Source organism: Enhydra lutris, unplaced genomic scaffold (assembly GCF_002288905.1).
Source record: "Enhydra lutris kenyoni isolate GAN:26980312 unplaced genomic scaffold, ASM228890v2 scaffoldscaffold23, whole genome shotgun sequence".
NCBI lineage: Eukaryota > Metazoa > Chordata > Mammalia > Carnivora > Mustelidae > Enhydra > Enhydra lutris.
Genome location: NW_019154107.1, coordinates 3470984 through 3487302, shown reverse-complemented (window position 1 = coordinate 3487302; position 16319 = coordinate 3470984). Strand labels below are relative to the sequence as shown.

General features: G+C 35.7%; 1 protein-coding gene across 4 annotated transcripts in view; it reads right to left on the bottom strand.

The window, feature by feature from the left end:
- The window catches only part of LOC111150493 (connector enhancer of kinase suppressor of Ras 2), a 277360-nt gene that overhangs the window by 57431 nt on the left and 203610 nt on the right, over nt 1-16319 (bottom strand). For all 4 annotated transcript variants that reach the window (XM_022507967.1, XM_022507968.1, XM_022507969.1 and 1 more), the window contains 4 exons: nt 4514-4562; nt 3924-4096; nt 1107-1180; nt 750-821 (listed from right to left, as the gene is read on the bottom strand). In XM_022507967.1, the coding sequence (XP_022363675.1) occupies nt 750-821; nt 1107-1180; nt 3924-4096; nt 4514-4562 (368 nt within the window). The remainder of the gene's footprint in view (nt 1-749; nt 822-1106; nt 1181-3923; nt 4097-4513; nt 4563-16319) is intronic.

The window sequence follows — 16319 nt, the reverse complement described above, 5'->3', positions numbered from 1 at the left end:
CCTCTCCCTAGTTGTTGGTAGGTTATATATGTCATGTGCACTGCCTATGGAAGACCTGTGAAAAGGAAATATCTGAATCTTAAATCCAATTTCTAGAAGTCTAGAAATGAGAGATGGGAAAGGAAGGAAAAGGAAGACGTCATCAAATTCATAAAAGTTAAAGTGGAAACCTGGTGCAGAATGTTATAGATGACAGAGATATATATATATGTAAAAAAACATATATATTTCTCCCTCCCCTCCAACAGCCCCAAATAACCATGTTGCCATTTAATCACTTGGCAGTATAATCTTGTCCAGTGATAGAAGAAAGATGACAAAAAGAAATACTAATTTTGCTCAGGACTGAATAATTGAGATGGATGTTGTGCCATAAATGCTCAGCACTCGGAAATGTCAGGTTTTTTTTGTAATTATCTTTTCTCCCCACCTGGAAATAACTTTGAAGACACATTCTTGAAATGGACTTTGGAAAAAAACCTTTTTTTTTTTTTTCAGTGGATTTTTTTTTAAGGGTCTATATATGGATTCAGGCACATTTTTTGTAAACTTGATAAACAGTCAACAGGTTCATTTTGACCTTTAAAATGCTGTTCACTGAAATTAGCTAAGGCTAGATGCAGCTATGCCTGAGTCCATTTTATTTTAAACTGATCGATCATGGTGACATTATTCTCTAACATTAATGTGGAAAAGCTTAGAATTCTAAGCCTAACTGACTTTCTAAGTGCTTTGAAAGTAACATTTACCTGTTCATATCATCAAGATGTTCAGCAGCAAAATAAAAGCTTTTGATCTTAGGATGACAGGCTTTGAAAGCACTGCAAAAGGAAACAAAGTACACTTATTTTATTTCAAATTGGGAAATAAGTTAGAACCAATAATTTTTATGGGTAAAATTACCTCAACATCTAACCTGAGTTCACATATATAATGCTTCTGCCATGATGACAGAAATCAGTAAAAAACTCAATTTTCTGCCCACAAACTGCTTTCTTATTACCTCAATTTGAAAGCATTACATAAGTAACCTATAATTTAAAAGCTAGAAATTAAAAAAAAAAACCCTTCCTTTCTCTCCCTCTCCCCAAATAAAATCAACTTACTATTTCTTGCGGCATTCACTGGCTCTATCAATTTTAAATTCAGGCAGACTGATGAATCCTTCTGCTTTTTCATCCTAAAGAGGCAACACTCTTATTTAGGATATTATACACAAAGGGTTGAAGCTGATAATACTATGTAACTATGCTGTAAAAATCTATACTAATAAATCTGGTCATTTAATTTTTAAATTTGACATTTTTGAGATTAGAGTCCCACTGTTATTTGTTATATTCTATTAAATTGAAGATATACTTTAAACATTTAGACCACTACAAATTAAGATATACACAAAAATTTTGAAAAATCCTTCTTACATTAGAAATAGAAAATTCTTTAAACAGTCAAAGTGAAACATGTTTTATTAGTAATTTTCTCACCAGAATGTATATATACTTTTATAACAGATAAAATAACTTCAGTCCACATTCGCCATTCATAATTTTCTGTAATTTTTAATGTTCAGATGTAAAATACATCAAAGTTTACTAATTCAATTCCTTTTCTACCTCTAAAAAAGTCTTTTCTCAAAGCTGAATTAAATATGCTGTGTATTCAAGATTTTATAAATGAAATAAGTTAATTTGATCTTCAAATATCTACCTTGGTATGAATGCTATATATATAAAAGTCATTTTCTACTTGGACAATTGAATGAAATGCATAAAATCCTCCTCCCTCTAATGTGGCAAGGAAAAACGAGATAGGAGAGTTATCCAAAATCTTATGTTAGATATAAGTTATTCCAATTAGGTTAAGACTACCTTTGGCTAAATGATTTCATTTTTGTTTTCCCTTTCATGGTCATGACCAGGCTCCTTGGAATTTTACTCCCAAACTCTGATCTGTGGTGTTATCAGTTCATGGCTCCTTGTATATCAAGTTCAAGTGATACTACACCCCTATCTGCTATCTCAAAGAAAAAAAAATACAGATTCTTAATTCTTTCAGTATGTATGTATAAATGTAAAACTTAATAAAAATCTGATATTACTGATAGTGACTGAAATGTATGTTATAAAAAAAGAGAGTTTATGACTTTTTCAAATTTTTCAATATTTGAGTAGTTTTTTCTTCCAACTTTGAGGTGAATGCAATAATTTCAAATCTCTTTTTCAATTTTGATGTCTGCTAGATTACTCTTGATACCTTTAACTTTAAAATTCTAAATTTTGAACGATTTAAAATAATTTTGGGATAGATAGTATCTTCCCCTAATGATGTGATGAGGGATTTTTACATTTCTCCTAAAAAAGCACGCTGGTATTCTTATTATGCATACTATGGAATTATTCATTCACTTCTCACAAGGCTAACACAGTAACAACTCTAAATGAAACTTAGCTACTGTTCAATATAAAAGAGTCTTATATTTTTTCACTTACACTTTGAAAGAATATAATATAGCATACAGCAGACAAATCTACAAGTGAACTTAAAGAGAAATGAAGACTATATTTTGATAACTTTTTGTTTGGCATACAAAAAGTATTTGATAGATGTTAAATGAAAATATTGGAAAAATTGTTTTTTATATATAAAATAAGATACACTTAGTGAAATAGAAGGCTTTTTATGTAATTGTATGATTGATTGGCACAAATAATATCAAAAGCACAGAAAATAACCAAATCCTTCTATATAATATTGGCATTTATATTGATAGCAAAATGTTACTTTAAGATTTTACAAATGAAATATGAGGTCAATTTGAAAAATATTACTAACAGCATATTACGGAGTACTGGGTGTATGTCAGGCATTGTTCTAAGTGGCTTTACATGAACTGATTCATTTCATCCATATGATAGCACAGTGAGCTAGGTACTGTTATTACTCTCCCTTTTTGTAGTTGAGGAAACTGATGCATCATAACTCAGATGGGTTAAATCTATTCTCTTAACCATGACAAACATAACTCCTCTAGACATTTTTTGTTATAGTAATAAGCATAATTATGTTGTTAAATTATATTTCAAAAATTAATCTTCAAATGCAAATTGATGAATGTCCTAACATTTATTTATTTAGCTAGCACACTCTACTAAACCATGTCCATTTTTTGAGAAAACAAGTTAACAATAGAAATTATTGTTAAAAAATCTTACTAAGGTGAACTGATAGATAACTATTGCAAAAGAATGAAAATAAATGCAGAGTCAAAGAAATGTCAACAAATAAGGTATACTGTTGCATATCTGTTGTGATAGGTGGTAGGTTATGATATAACTACTCTGGATAAATATCTGTTTACTGCAAATGAAACAGAAAATCATAAGAACAATCTAAATATACTATATACACCCCCTTTCCCCCACCCCTCAATTGGGCCAAATGAAATGAATACTTGCAGATTTTTAAAGCTAGTCTTCTAGTTCACATTTTCTTTAAGAAAAACAAATTCAAGTGCTATTAATTTACTTAAATTATTAAAGAACTTTGTTCCTCCAAGAAAACAGAAAAAAAATTTAAAACCTCGAGCAAAACTGAGACATTTAAAAATCTATTTCAAATTCCATGCATAATCCTTCTAGTTAAGCTATCACTAGAATTAGTTTGGAATTTTGAATTAGATACACAGAATTTTATCTGTGTTGTATTTTAGATATGTTGCCACATTTGAATAATCGAGACAACTCTTTCCATAACCCTAAAATGCAATCATTTTAAGAAGGCAGATTAAAAAATAACTAGTGGAACTCTCCTGAATTGAAATTAAGGTGGTTATATGATTTTAAAATGTAAGTCCCCAAATGGTGGTTCTTTGGATTAAAGACAGAAAATGGATAAGAAAACAAAGTGTGTTTTGTCTTACTTACCTCCTCATTAATATACCAGTATAGGGATGCATCCTTTAGGACAAACCAATATTTCTTCCATTTCTGTGAAAAATAACTCTTTGCATCTTTCTTTTTCCAAAGCCAACCTTCACAGTCACCCCGGCCAAGATCTTTGCAAGAAATTCGTCTTTTGCTCTTGCCAGCTATAGGACCTAAAGATCATAGTAGGTAAAAATGCTCTTTAAATTTCATACAGGTGTGAAGGTAGAAGATTAGTCTATAGCTCAAAAGATAAGTCTGGGTACTTAATAACCTTAAAAATTCTTATTTTTATATTTTATCAGAATAGAAAACTATGGAAATCTTTAGTACCTCCCCCCCCACCTAAGTGACATGCAAAGGAGTCAGGAGTGTGTAATCCCAGTCTCAAAACCCATCGAGACCTCTTATTGTAAATGGTGCCCCTTCATCATAATTGACTTGAAAGAGAAGCTGGTCTTGGCAGTTCTTGCTAGGGGGTTGTGATCTTCCAAACCACCATGGGCTCAGGCAAGAGAGTTTGCGTGAAGTATGCTGGTGATTATCACAGTGCAAACTAAACAGCTATAGATTTCATTTCTTTTTCCTACCTTTGTTTTTCTTCTTTGATTTGTGCTGCAGTGAGGACTGCTGAAATGTCTGAAATCCAAGGAAGGGAAGAATGTTATTTGACACTCAGGGTGCCATCCACAGTGCCAGCATGCTGTACAGAACTTTCCAGAGCTGAACAATGACTCTCAGCTCAGGCCAGAGAAAGCATTTTCTTTTTCCAAAGACTCAAACGAAACAGAAAAACTCAAAACAAATTCATATAGATCATGTCACTTAACTTTCTAATCTCCCATGAAGCGGGAGAAGATATGATCATTGTCTTTCTTTTGTAGGCAGAGAAAGCAGGGCACAAAGCAGTGGTAAAACTCAGGGCTCTTACATATATATATTTATACATACAAACACAGACACACACACACACGTGTGTGTGTGTGTGTGTGTAGTACTACTTCTTACCCCTTTTAAAAAATGGGTTTATTGTGCTTTCCCAGGCCATATCTCATTTGGTTCTCACAAGGACTTATGAAGGAGTCAGGCAAATAGGACTGTCACTTGTTACTTTGAAGTTCATTCCCTTCCATAAGCCACCAGCACTTGAGTGAACGTTTTCTTGTCACACTTACTTCTGTTACTAGGACTAGGAAGTCATCTTCGTGTAAGTGATGTCAGTACTTCATCTCCAATGATCTTCACTTCTCTCCTCAGATACCGATGCCCATGACAGGGTTTGTTATCTTAAGCACACCCCAATCACCTCCTCTATTACCGACATTTTATGTAACCCAACAGCTCCAACCCAGTCATTTTTAGAAAATCTTCACTGAGGCATCCAGTTTGTCAACCTTACCACCCTTTAGTGTCTTTTTTTCTCACTCAGTTTTCATGCGACATTAAAATCATTATGTTGCGCTATGCTCTCTTTGTCATACTTGTCTAGCTAAACAACCATCTCAGCTAAACCCATCTGCTTAATGTCTTAAGAGAAAAACCCACAACTGTATTGACTGGTCTAGCTTTCAGTGACTATAAATCATTGGTTCTAGTCAGTCTACTAAGCTACATTTTTGTTCACTGGTATAATGAGGTTAATTATGCTCATGTGATTAGCTAGCTAACAGGGTACAGAGATAGCATGCGTAATTTCAATTCACAGATATGCCTTCAAAATGACTTTTAGGTAACAAAATCTTCCTCTTTACAAAGGTATGCCTGTAAGGGGTAATTGGATTTTGCTTACATAATATTTGCTGGTCTCGGTTTCATGCAATACATTTGTATTTTGTGACATACTTTTTTATTTGGTTTCTTTGTTCATAAAATAACATTCTACTTATATAACAATTTTCTTGTTTTGTGTATTCTCATGAATGTGGTATTACAGATGGATACCAGTCCTAAAGATAAGGATCAGATAATTTGCTGATGTATAGTGTAATCCAGAAATAATCACCCTCAAAGCAATAGAAACATGTCTGTACGTGGTGTGTGTGTGTTGACAAAACTTTGCAGGATACATGGCTACAGAAATTCATAATAAATTTTGTAGAGAAAACAAAAGATAAAACCCGTTATGCTGTATTGATTTTCCTAAGTGCACTCTGTTTCAAAATAAGAGCTCAAATAATAACTCAGGCTAGTGTGCTCAAGTATAGGTAATTTACATAGAGTTATTTTCCCTAAATTGTCTGTCAGATTACTGATTGGCTTTTTCCCTTTTGTGTTTCCAGAAGTACTCATAATAATCTTACAGTTCATTATTCTTAAAAAATGATAAAGATGGGGGTGGTTTGTTTTTAGGGAGCTACATGTATAATAGACAACTCGAAAGAATTAAGTTATATAAGGTACCTCCTATGCCTTTTGCATGCTATTCCTTAGATTAAAATCTACACAAAACCATATTTTATGCTCTCCAGGCTTCCTTTTTAATAAGAATGATTTTCTTTCCCCATAGATGTGTTTTCATACTGTGATTGCAGAGTATAATCAGTGCACATCCTGTTGAAACTCAGGAACTCTTAGGCACACAATATAGATTTATCCAACATTCAAAGAAGCAAAGCCATAGATGTCCTTTCTAAATATTACAATGAAATTATCTTGAGAGATTTTATAATTTTTCCATATGACATGACATTTTGTAAAATAAGAAAACGAATTGAACTACAGTTGAAACTTGAACAACGTGGGATGTTAGGAGCACCAACCCTTTGACTTTGACTCCCCCCCAAAACTTAACTACTAATAGCCTATTGTTGGCCGGAAGTCTTCTTGATACTGTGAACAGTTGATGAACATATGTTTTGTATGTTATATATATTATGTACTGTATACTTCCAATAATACATTTTTCTTACTATTTTTCAGTATTTCTAGGCAATGTGGTTTGTCTGTGAGTTTTTTTCAAATTGTCACAAATCTCTAAAAAGTTTTCGAATATATTTATTGATAAAAATCTACACGTAGGTGGACCCATGCGTTTCACATATAAGTGAATAACCTGTGTTGTTCAAGGGTCAATTGTACATGCTTTTGAAAGTAATAGGAAAAGCAATGAAAACTACAGTTAAGGAAATAGGGCTCTAGAAGAGAGTTAACATACACGGCTTCAGGCTGCTGTCTCAGAGCGGCCTGCTTGCAAGGTTGGTCTCACTTATCATCTGGGAATTTGGCTGGTGAACAGTTCCCTACACCGACACGAGCTTCACTAAGCAACAAGACTGTTTTGCTCACCCAGGGCCTAAACACCTGTTTTTCTTTGGGGAATCTAGAATTTTTATAGTTGCTAGACAGAGGATGTCTCTATGACCAATCCAATAAAAGCCTTCAGTGCTGAATCTTTAATGGGCTTCCCTGGGCATTTTTGTTGCTTGGATGAGAGTGTACTCTGCATGATCTGTCACAAGGAGAAAGCATAGGAAGCCTGCACATAGATTTCTCCAGGTCCCATAGGTATCTTTTTTCCTTACTGCTCTGACTATACCTCCTTGCTGTGTCACTGTAGTAAATCTTAGCTGTGGGTAGAACTACATGCTGAGTCTTGTGAGTCTTTCTAGTGGATCACAGAACATGTGGGTGATCTTGCGGACCCCTGAAAAAGCCTCATATTCAAAAGAGTCTTACAAATTTATATTAAAAATTGTTCATTGTTCATAAGCATAAATAATCTCCTGACAGTGAAGGTTTCCTCATGTCATCAGCGACAGGGTGATTAAGCACTCCTGAGGTGCAAATCTATAATTCTGTGGAGTCTTTTTTAGTAGAACTGATGGGATTATTCATTCTGAATGACAAATATTTAATTGATGTCACATTTTTTCAGTTTCTAATGATATCATGAAAATTTTCACATAAGCAAGACATTAAGAACAGACCCATGACTATAATGGCTAACGCAGCAGATCATATAAGGTGCTATGACTGAAAAAAAAAAAAAAGAGAGGGCTGAAATCTTTGCTTTCATGATGAATGCTTTTCTCATGACAGTGGAAATTTACAATATATTTTATTTTTGTGTTTTTCTTATTAGCTTCAGATCATCCTTCTCCCAGTTTCATGCTCAAGTATATCCTTTAAAAGTTCTTTCATAACAGTCTGTGTGAATAGCAAACTCTTCTAGATTTTTATGTTTGAAAATATAAAAATCCTTCACTCTTGAACAATAACCTAGCTGGGCATAGAATACTGAATTGAAAATCATTTTCCTTCAGCAATTTGAATATATCACTTTATTTTCTTTTGGCATTTATTGCTACTGAGAAGACATCTGTGGCTACGCTGTCATTTGCAGAAGTTGTCTTTAGTCTCCCAGTAGCTTTTAAAATATTTTTCTCTTTATCTCTGATATTCTGCAATTGTACCATGAAGTTTCTAGGTTATAATTTCTTTTAAATAATCCTATTTCATATTCATTGTGTGTCTTCAAAGATATTATTTCTTTAATTCTGAACATTCCCAGGCAATATGTCTTCAAGTGGTCTTCCTAAGCAGTCTCTTTTCTCCCCTCTAGACCTATGTTGACATCTCTCAATTTATCAACCATGTATCTTTCATATTTTTTATTCTCTCATATTTCTGCAATGCTTTTTAGGTAAATTCATTCTGATGTCTTCTAATTTCCTAATTCTCTCTCTTATTGCATCCAGTTTTGGGTTTTTCCCATTTATAGAGTGTTTATTTCACTGACTATATTTTACATATCCAGGATGTCTAGTTGGTATTGGCTCTTTTGAATAGCCACTGTTCTTAGTTATCCTGTTATTATTTCAAAATTAATTTTAAGTGCTTTTGTGGGTTTTCCATAATTTGTATTTAGTAAGGAAAGAATCACTCAAGTACAAGTCATAGTTCTGGTCAGTGGCTGTTTTTATTCAAGTTCCTTTCTCATGGGTGAGCAAGCTCTTCTTGCTTTCCCAGTTGGTTTCACTCAGTGAAGTCAATCCTCAGTTTCCTGCCATGGCTGCAGGCCATTTGTTCCCTGATACCCATTACAGTGGACTCCCAGCCATCTTTACTTCTTTCTGGACTCAGAGCCTACCAGGTATGTGGCTTTAGTTCCCATTTATCACTGAGCAATTTTGTTCTTTTTTCTGGTCCTTGGAGGCTAGATATTGCTTTTGACCATGATCATAACATTTTATGTGTTTGGAGTAGGGTGAGTGTGTGAGTGTCTGTGTCTGTGTGTGTGTATTTAAAGCATAAGTTCATAATGCTTATTGATCACCATAAATAGATTCCCTTTGTAAGCATTTGTGATGATTAACTGCCTTTAAAATGTATTTTTACCTTATTTCCTAAATTATCATTTAATAAAATCTTTCTTCTTAAAAAGATTAATTTATTGGGGTACCTGGGTGGATCAGTTGTTAAGTGTTTGCCTTCGGCTCAAGTCATGATCCCAGGGTCCTGGGATTGAGCCATGCATTGGGCTCCCTGCTCAGCGGGAAGCCTGCTTCTCCCTCTCCCATTCCCCCTGCTTGTGTTCCCTCTCTCACTGTGTATCTCTCTGTCAAATAAATAAAATCTTTTAAAAAAATTAAAGGTTTATTTATTTATTGAGAGAGAGAGCACGAGAGAGTGCACAAGCAGGGGGAGGGGCAGAGGGAGAGAAATCCTCAAGAAGACTCCCCGCTGACTGAGGAGCATGATGTGGGGCTGGATTCCAGGACCCTGCAATCATGACCTGAGCTGAAACCAAAATGCCTAACTGCCTGAACCACCCAGGTGCCCTCAGTGAAATCTTTTTAATGCCCTCACTAATACTTTCTGTTTATTGTAGTGAGCATCGGGACAAAAGTTCTTTGAACTTTCTCCCTAAGAATGTCTACAAACTCTGATCTTTGGTAATGTATGACTTGATATTGTTAGCCAGGACTTCTTGACTGAGCTTCAGGTTTCCTAACTCAATAGACTGAATGTGTACAAAACTAAGCTTATGATATCCACCACCTGTCATCTAATCTGCTGCTCTCCTGGTCTTCTATACTTAGTTAATAGCAATTCCATTCCCCCTACCCCAATAGGAGTTCCCACCCAGAATCCTGAAGTCAACCTTAACACTCTTCTTACATCCCACAGCCAGCTCATCAGTGAGCTATATCAGCTCTGTCTTAAATATATGTTTACAATATGACTTTTTCTTACTACCTCTACTAGTAGCACCCTGGTCTGAGCTACCATCGTCCTTTACCTGGATTGCTGAAATATTTCTTCACTGTCCTACCTTTCTCTGCTCTTACCTTCTTTATTTTTAATACAAGAGCCTGAGTGATCTTGTTAAAATATGATTTGAATCATGTCATTCCTCTACACAAAACTTTCAACTGGATTCTCATCCCACTTTGAATTTGAATGCCAAAATCCTTGCAATGGCCTTGAAGGCCGTATGGCTTGGCCCATTTGCCTCCTGTCCCTACCCTTGCTAACTTTGTTCCAGTCACACTTGCTGTAGCTGGAGCATACGAAGGCCCATTTTATGCCCTTTAGTCTTGCTGTTCCCTTTGTTCGAGATGTTCTTTGCCCAGATGTTGTTGTGGCTCACTCCCTTAACTTCTTCAGATCACAACTCAAATGCTTCCTTTTTAGTAAATTCTTCCCAGGCTTCCCTATCTAAAATTGTTATTCTCATTGCCCTCAATACTTCCTGTTTCCCTTCCTAGCTTTATTTCTCTCCTTAGCACTCAGCTCTACTGAAAGTACTTATGTTTCTTGTTTACTACCCAGCTTTCCCTCCAAATATAAATGGCGTGAAAGAGGAATTCTGTTTGTTTTATGCACTGCTTCATCTTCTGCTAGAACAGGGCCTAGTACAGAGGAAGTGCTCAATAAATACTGGTTGAGTGAATGGAAGTTGAGCAAACCATCAGCAAAGAGCATAGGATATAGTCTTAATCAGCCAATGGTTTTAACCTGAAGAAGTCCTTCAGCAGGGGAAATAAACAAGCCAGGTTTCTGTTCTCCAGTAATCCACATATAGGTCTGTTCTGAGTAGGTTGTTTCTTCTCATAGATAAGAAATATTTCTTTATATCCATTTTACTTTAGTGCTACTTGCACTGAGACAGTCTTAGGGCACTTAATAGTTTAAAATCGAATTCAAGATGTGGCTGGCAAAAGGACATTAAATCTGTGTCAAAAGATATATGTGCAAATAATTATATGATGAATTATGAATGGGTGCGTTGAAATCATAATTCTACCCATAAAAATAGAATGTGCTAAAATAAAAGGCCATTATGAAAGTATTGTTGATCCTCTACTTAACCATGGCAATGCATGCAACAGTATTCTGTTTGGCTATAAAAGATCCCTTTTTCAGACATTTGCCTGAAAAGACCATTTATCTTTTATTTTGTCCACAGATGTTCTGTTCAAACTCTATTCCCTCCTCTTTTAGTTGACGAAGTGTGGGGGAGGGTAATTTGGGTCATTCTTATCCTGAAACTTTCAGAAGCACTTATTTTAATTGTGGAAGAAAATGACAGTTTCTGTGTTACATTTTGAAAGCTCAGCTACTATTAAATTCTTCTCAAGTTGCAAATTGCCACACTTATGGAAAAATTTGCAATCAAAATACTCTCTTGTTGCAATATAGCAACTTCCTCTTACTGTAATTTTCTGCAAAGTCCCAACATTTCTGCACTGACTAGTCAAACCAATAGCTTATTTTCTTACACATAAGAAAAGAAGGTGCTTAGCAATTTGAAACACTTGGGATAAATGATAGCTACTTTCACATATTTGATTTTAAATAAATAAATGTCTTTGAGATTTAAATATTTCACAAAGAATAGGATTTTTGCCTTACTTTCTCATTATTGCCTGCTAGCAGAAAAAAGGGTCTAAAAATGAGGAAGTGGGGGTAAGATGCTATTGGGACTAAATATTAAATCAAGAACTCTTCCACTTATAAGAAATAAGAACGCAGAATTGAACAAGTGTCCTATTTGTGGTAGCCTTGTACATTCTGCTGCATGGGAGAGCAACTGTGGAGTGAGTGGGATGGGGATGAGACACTGCATGCCCATGGGGTCTCTGAGTAGAGCGGGGTGAGGTTGCTTGGGATTCCATCAGTAAGGTTAAGCTGACTTTATATTGACTGAAAATGCTTCCACGGGCTCTCAAATATTAGTCTGCTTTTAAAAATAATGAGCATGCTAATAAATAAGCTATCAAACAATAGAAAGACAGTAATTGGGAGGGTAGAATTTAGAGGTCAAACTCATTAGGTGGGACAGAAGCAGTGTTTCATCAAAAGAATATCATATGTATCAGATTCTAAAGGAAGGAAGTGATTGAATTTTATGCAGGATCCCATAAGGTGGTTCCTCTTTTCCTATGGGGTGGTAAGGTAGGAAGAGTGATTAGTGGTGAGTAGTTGAGAAGGGTAACAAGAATCACCATGCTTCGGGGGATGCCTGGGTGGGTGGCTCAGTCGGTGAAGCATCTGCCTTCAGCTCCTGTCATGATCCCAGGGTAATGGGATTGAGTCCTGTGCTGGCACCCTGCTCTGTGGGGAGTCTGGTTCTTCCTCTGCCCCTCCCCTGCTGGTGTTCTGTTTCTCCCTCTCTCAAATAAATCAGTAAAATCTTAAAAAAAAAATCACCACCCTTGTGAAATAGGAACTGCCATTCTTGGGTCATAATAATGATCATTTATAGAGGGCTTCTGTGTCAAGCATAGTATTAGGGACTTTACATCAGTTATTGACCTTAAATCCTACAATAAATCTTGAAAGTAGTTATCATTTACCCCATTTTAAAAAAGAGAAAATTGAGACACAGAATGTATAAACAGCTCACTCAGGACCACACAGATAGTGGCAGAGTTAAAATTCAATCCCAGGTCTGTCGATCCCAAAACCTGTTCTCCTAATCACTCTGTTCAAGCCTGCCTCCCAAATAAGTATTCTGTAATCATAGTAACAATGTGAGAGTAAAGAAAAACTGCTTGTGATATGATGACTTCCACTTCTGAAACCTCTCATAACATATGATGTAAGTACATGGCTATGTGGAAAAAAAGGATTCTAGGAAACAGAAAGATACTAAGGGTAACACTTTATTATTAATGGATATCCAAACTGGAAACATTTTGTCAATTTTTAATTTTCATGCTTTGTCAATTTTATTTTAATGAACAGCTTATATTGCTGTGTGGATTAAACTAAAAATTTGCATGGTTTTTTGGGGGGGGACCGTTAATCATAATATCTTCATGAGAGGAGCTCTCATGTTAACATTTTAATTTTGCAAATTAGATAGAAACTAAGGTACAGAAAGGTAATAAGACTCTGCCAAGTTAGACAAGGATGAGACTGCAATCACATTCTATTCAAGCCTCTTAACAGTGTTAACTGAACTCAGTCTAATTAAAAAACCCTATGTCAATACTGATGAGGGAATCAGTGATCCAAATAAGGCAAGCCTGCCTCTCCACTAATTCTTTACACAGGAGAAATCTCTTGGAGCTGATTCATGGTGTTATGCAATTTTTCACCTGATACGCAGCTGATTATTATGCAATGTCTTAAAATTACTTGGTTCACTATCTCAAGATGTGGTTCCTAACTACTGTATTAGTTTCTGTAAAGGCAGAAGCCATCTGCTCTAGCTCACCAGGGTATACTCAGCTCCTACTACAGGACCTGACATATAATTATCTATTGAAAGCATGAATCAAACAGTTCCCGACCACATATGTGTGCAGGACACTGAGGCTATGCGTTACAGCGTCTTGTATGCAGTCTGTCAGCACATCCTGTCCACTCTCTCTTCAAAACATATCCAGAGTCCAACCCCTTCTGACCACTTCCTCTTCAGGGCCCAGGGCTAAGCTACTATCATCTCTCACTGGAATCGAGCAGATCCTATCTCGTCTCTCTGCTTCCACACTTACGTCAGCCCCTTCAGTTTATTCGCAACACACCAGCTGGAGTGACACATTTCGAATGTCTGTGCTTCAGCAAGAATGGAATGCTTGGTGCTGCAGCAACCCTGGGGTAGGAATCAGGAGACCTGACTTCTAGATCTTCATATTCCAGCTCTATGATTGCAGTCAAGTCCCTGAACTACTCTTGACCTCTATTCTTCATCTGCAACATCAGGGATTTGGACCAAATGCTCTGAAAATATCTCAAAGATCACTAATTGTACATGATTCTGACTTAAAATTATGGGAAAAAATGGCTAGTCACCAATGTCGATCCAATTATTGATGTTTTAGTAATTATATATACCACAGGCAGTGTCAGTCTTAACACTTAAAGGTAGATTATTCATTGGAAGACACTTAAGTTTACGCTTGAGCTCCACCATGTATGGAAATAACTTATCGTCAGCCACATTAGATACAGCTATTTTTGGGTGCTTGACTAATGTGTACAATTAACATAGATCTTGCATGAGACAGAGGCAGAAAGTCTAAACAGGTGAAAAGCAGAACCAGGGCAGTTCCTGCTCCTGATGCTTCTATTTGGCAAGCTGTCAACGTCTGGGTGTCAGAGCATGAAACGTTCATGACTGGGAAAAACAGGGAACAAGATTTTCCTTCTGAAGACTACTCAGTGACAAGGAAATTACATGTAAAAGAAAACAGAGAAATAAATAACATAAAAATAATCACCTCTATGAAGAACGCATAAAACCTAAGAATCTCAAATGAGACCACTGTATATGACATGATAATGCTGTCAGCAATGACATGACTGAATTATAATTACTGAAAAATTTCCCTGGCTATTAACTTACTGGCTTTACTTAGAAGAATATGAAACTAACAGCTTTTTCTGGATACCTTTATATTTAGGTTTGTTGCTCTGATACATTGTACAAATTTTCTCATCATGAAACTTGCCATGTCAGTGTAATTCATTTCAAGAATGCTAGCTTTTATCTAAATAGCTTTATGGCTAAAAGTACGTTTGTATCAAGCTTTTATTCTGAGATTTTTGCTTTTAGAGAGTAGACAAATTCTCCAAGACAACAACTTCAAATGTTTCTACATCTGCTAGTTTTGCTGCAGTTTTCTTGATCTGGAGATTTTCTTTTCTTACCAGAAAATCTTTCAAAGGGAAGACTGGATAAAAATAAAAGATAAATTTAGAAAGTTTTTAAAGTCACTTTATATGCAATTCATTTTATAATGTAATAATTGAGAAAGATAAACCATACACTTTCTTCTCTTCCATTCTGAAACATCTAGGGGGACATGATTTTGAGATTAAGAAAGCAATACTGTTTTTATCTAACAGAAGGGAAAAATGGACTTGGTGGGAAGTTTTTCTTTTTTTTTTTTTTAAATTCTGTGTTTGCAGCAGGAATCAAATCTTCATTAAGCTATCAATTTAGATGGCATTTTCCAAAGTCCTCTCTGAAGTGCTATGCTCATCTTGTAAATGAGAAAACTGAGTAAGAGAGAGAAAGCAATTTATGCAATCTCAGATATGAAAAATTAGATTTCTACAGGGCCTGATGTGTGCTAACACTTTTCCAGAACTGGTTGCCTTAAATGCACCTAGATGAGGTTGGACTTGATCTCAGCCCGGTGCTGTGGACATTTGGGGAGTACAGTTGGAGGAAAGATACTAAGAATATCGGTGAGCTACCATACTGCCAGACCCTGCATCAGATGCTCCACATACACTGTTATCACAGAGAGTCAAAGCTCTTACCCAATTACAAAAACATGTGTGGGTGGGGGAACACAAAGGAGTAGAAAACACAGTAACCTTAAAAATACTTTTATAGCAAACAAAAAAGTGGGTTTCACATGGATGTTTCTCATGACTGACATCTGATAAAAAAGGAGGTTGTGATACTAAAACAACTACATGAAGGATTAGTTCAGCAACTGGCTAAGGTAACATGGTCAACGTCTTGGCCTTATGGTACTCCTCCTCAGAGTACACAAAGGAATTCTTTAAGGAATTGGTGAATGCGTTGTATTAAGTGGAAACCTCTTTAGGTAAATTTAGATGTGTTATCCTAATTATTGCTTCTCTTAGTCAATCTCTTGATTGAAGGTAGATAAATGATAGTTGGAAGTTATATTTTCCAATATGTGTTTTGGAAAACTAAGCCAGTGTGCTGTAGGGATGATATCTTCAGAGAGATACACTGTACCTTGAGGTCACTCCAGATTTACGATGATTTAGAATTTTTCACTTGACCACTGATTCTCATGCTGACTGTCACTAAAGAATTTGCAAAGCAGATTTAATGTGGTAAGTACCTACAGTGGCCACAGAAAAGGAAACATCAATGTGGTGGCTTCCTGTTGTGTCAACTTAGCAAAGCGGGGAACTATGTGTCTCAGAATTCCCTTCTCTGTATGGTTCTAGCTAGGG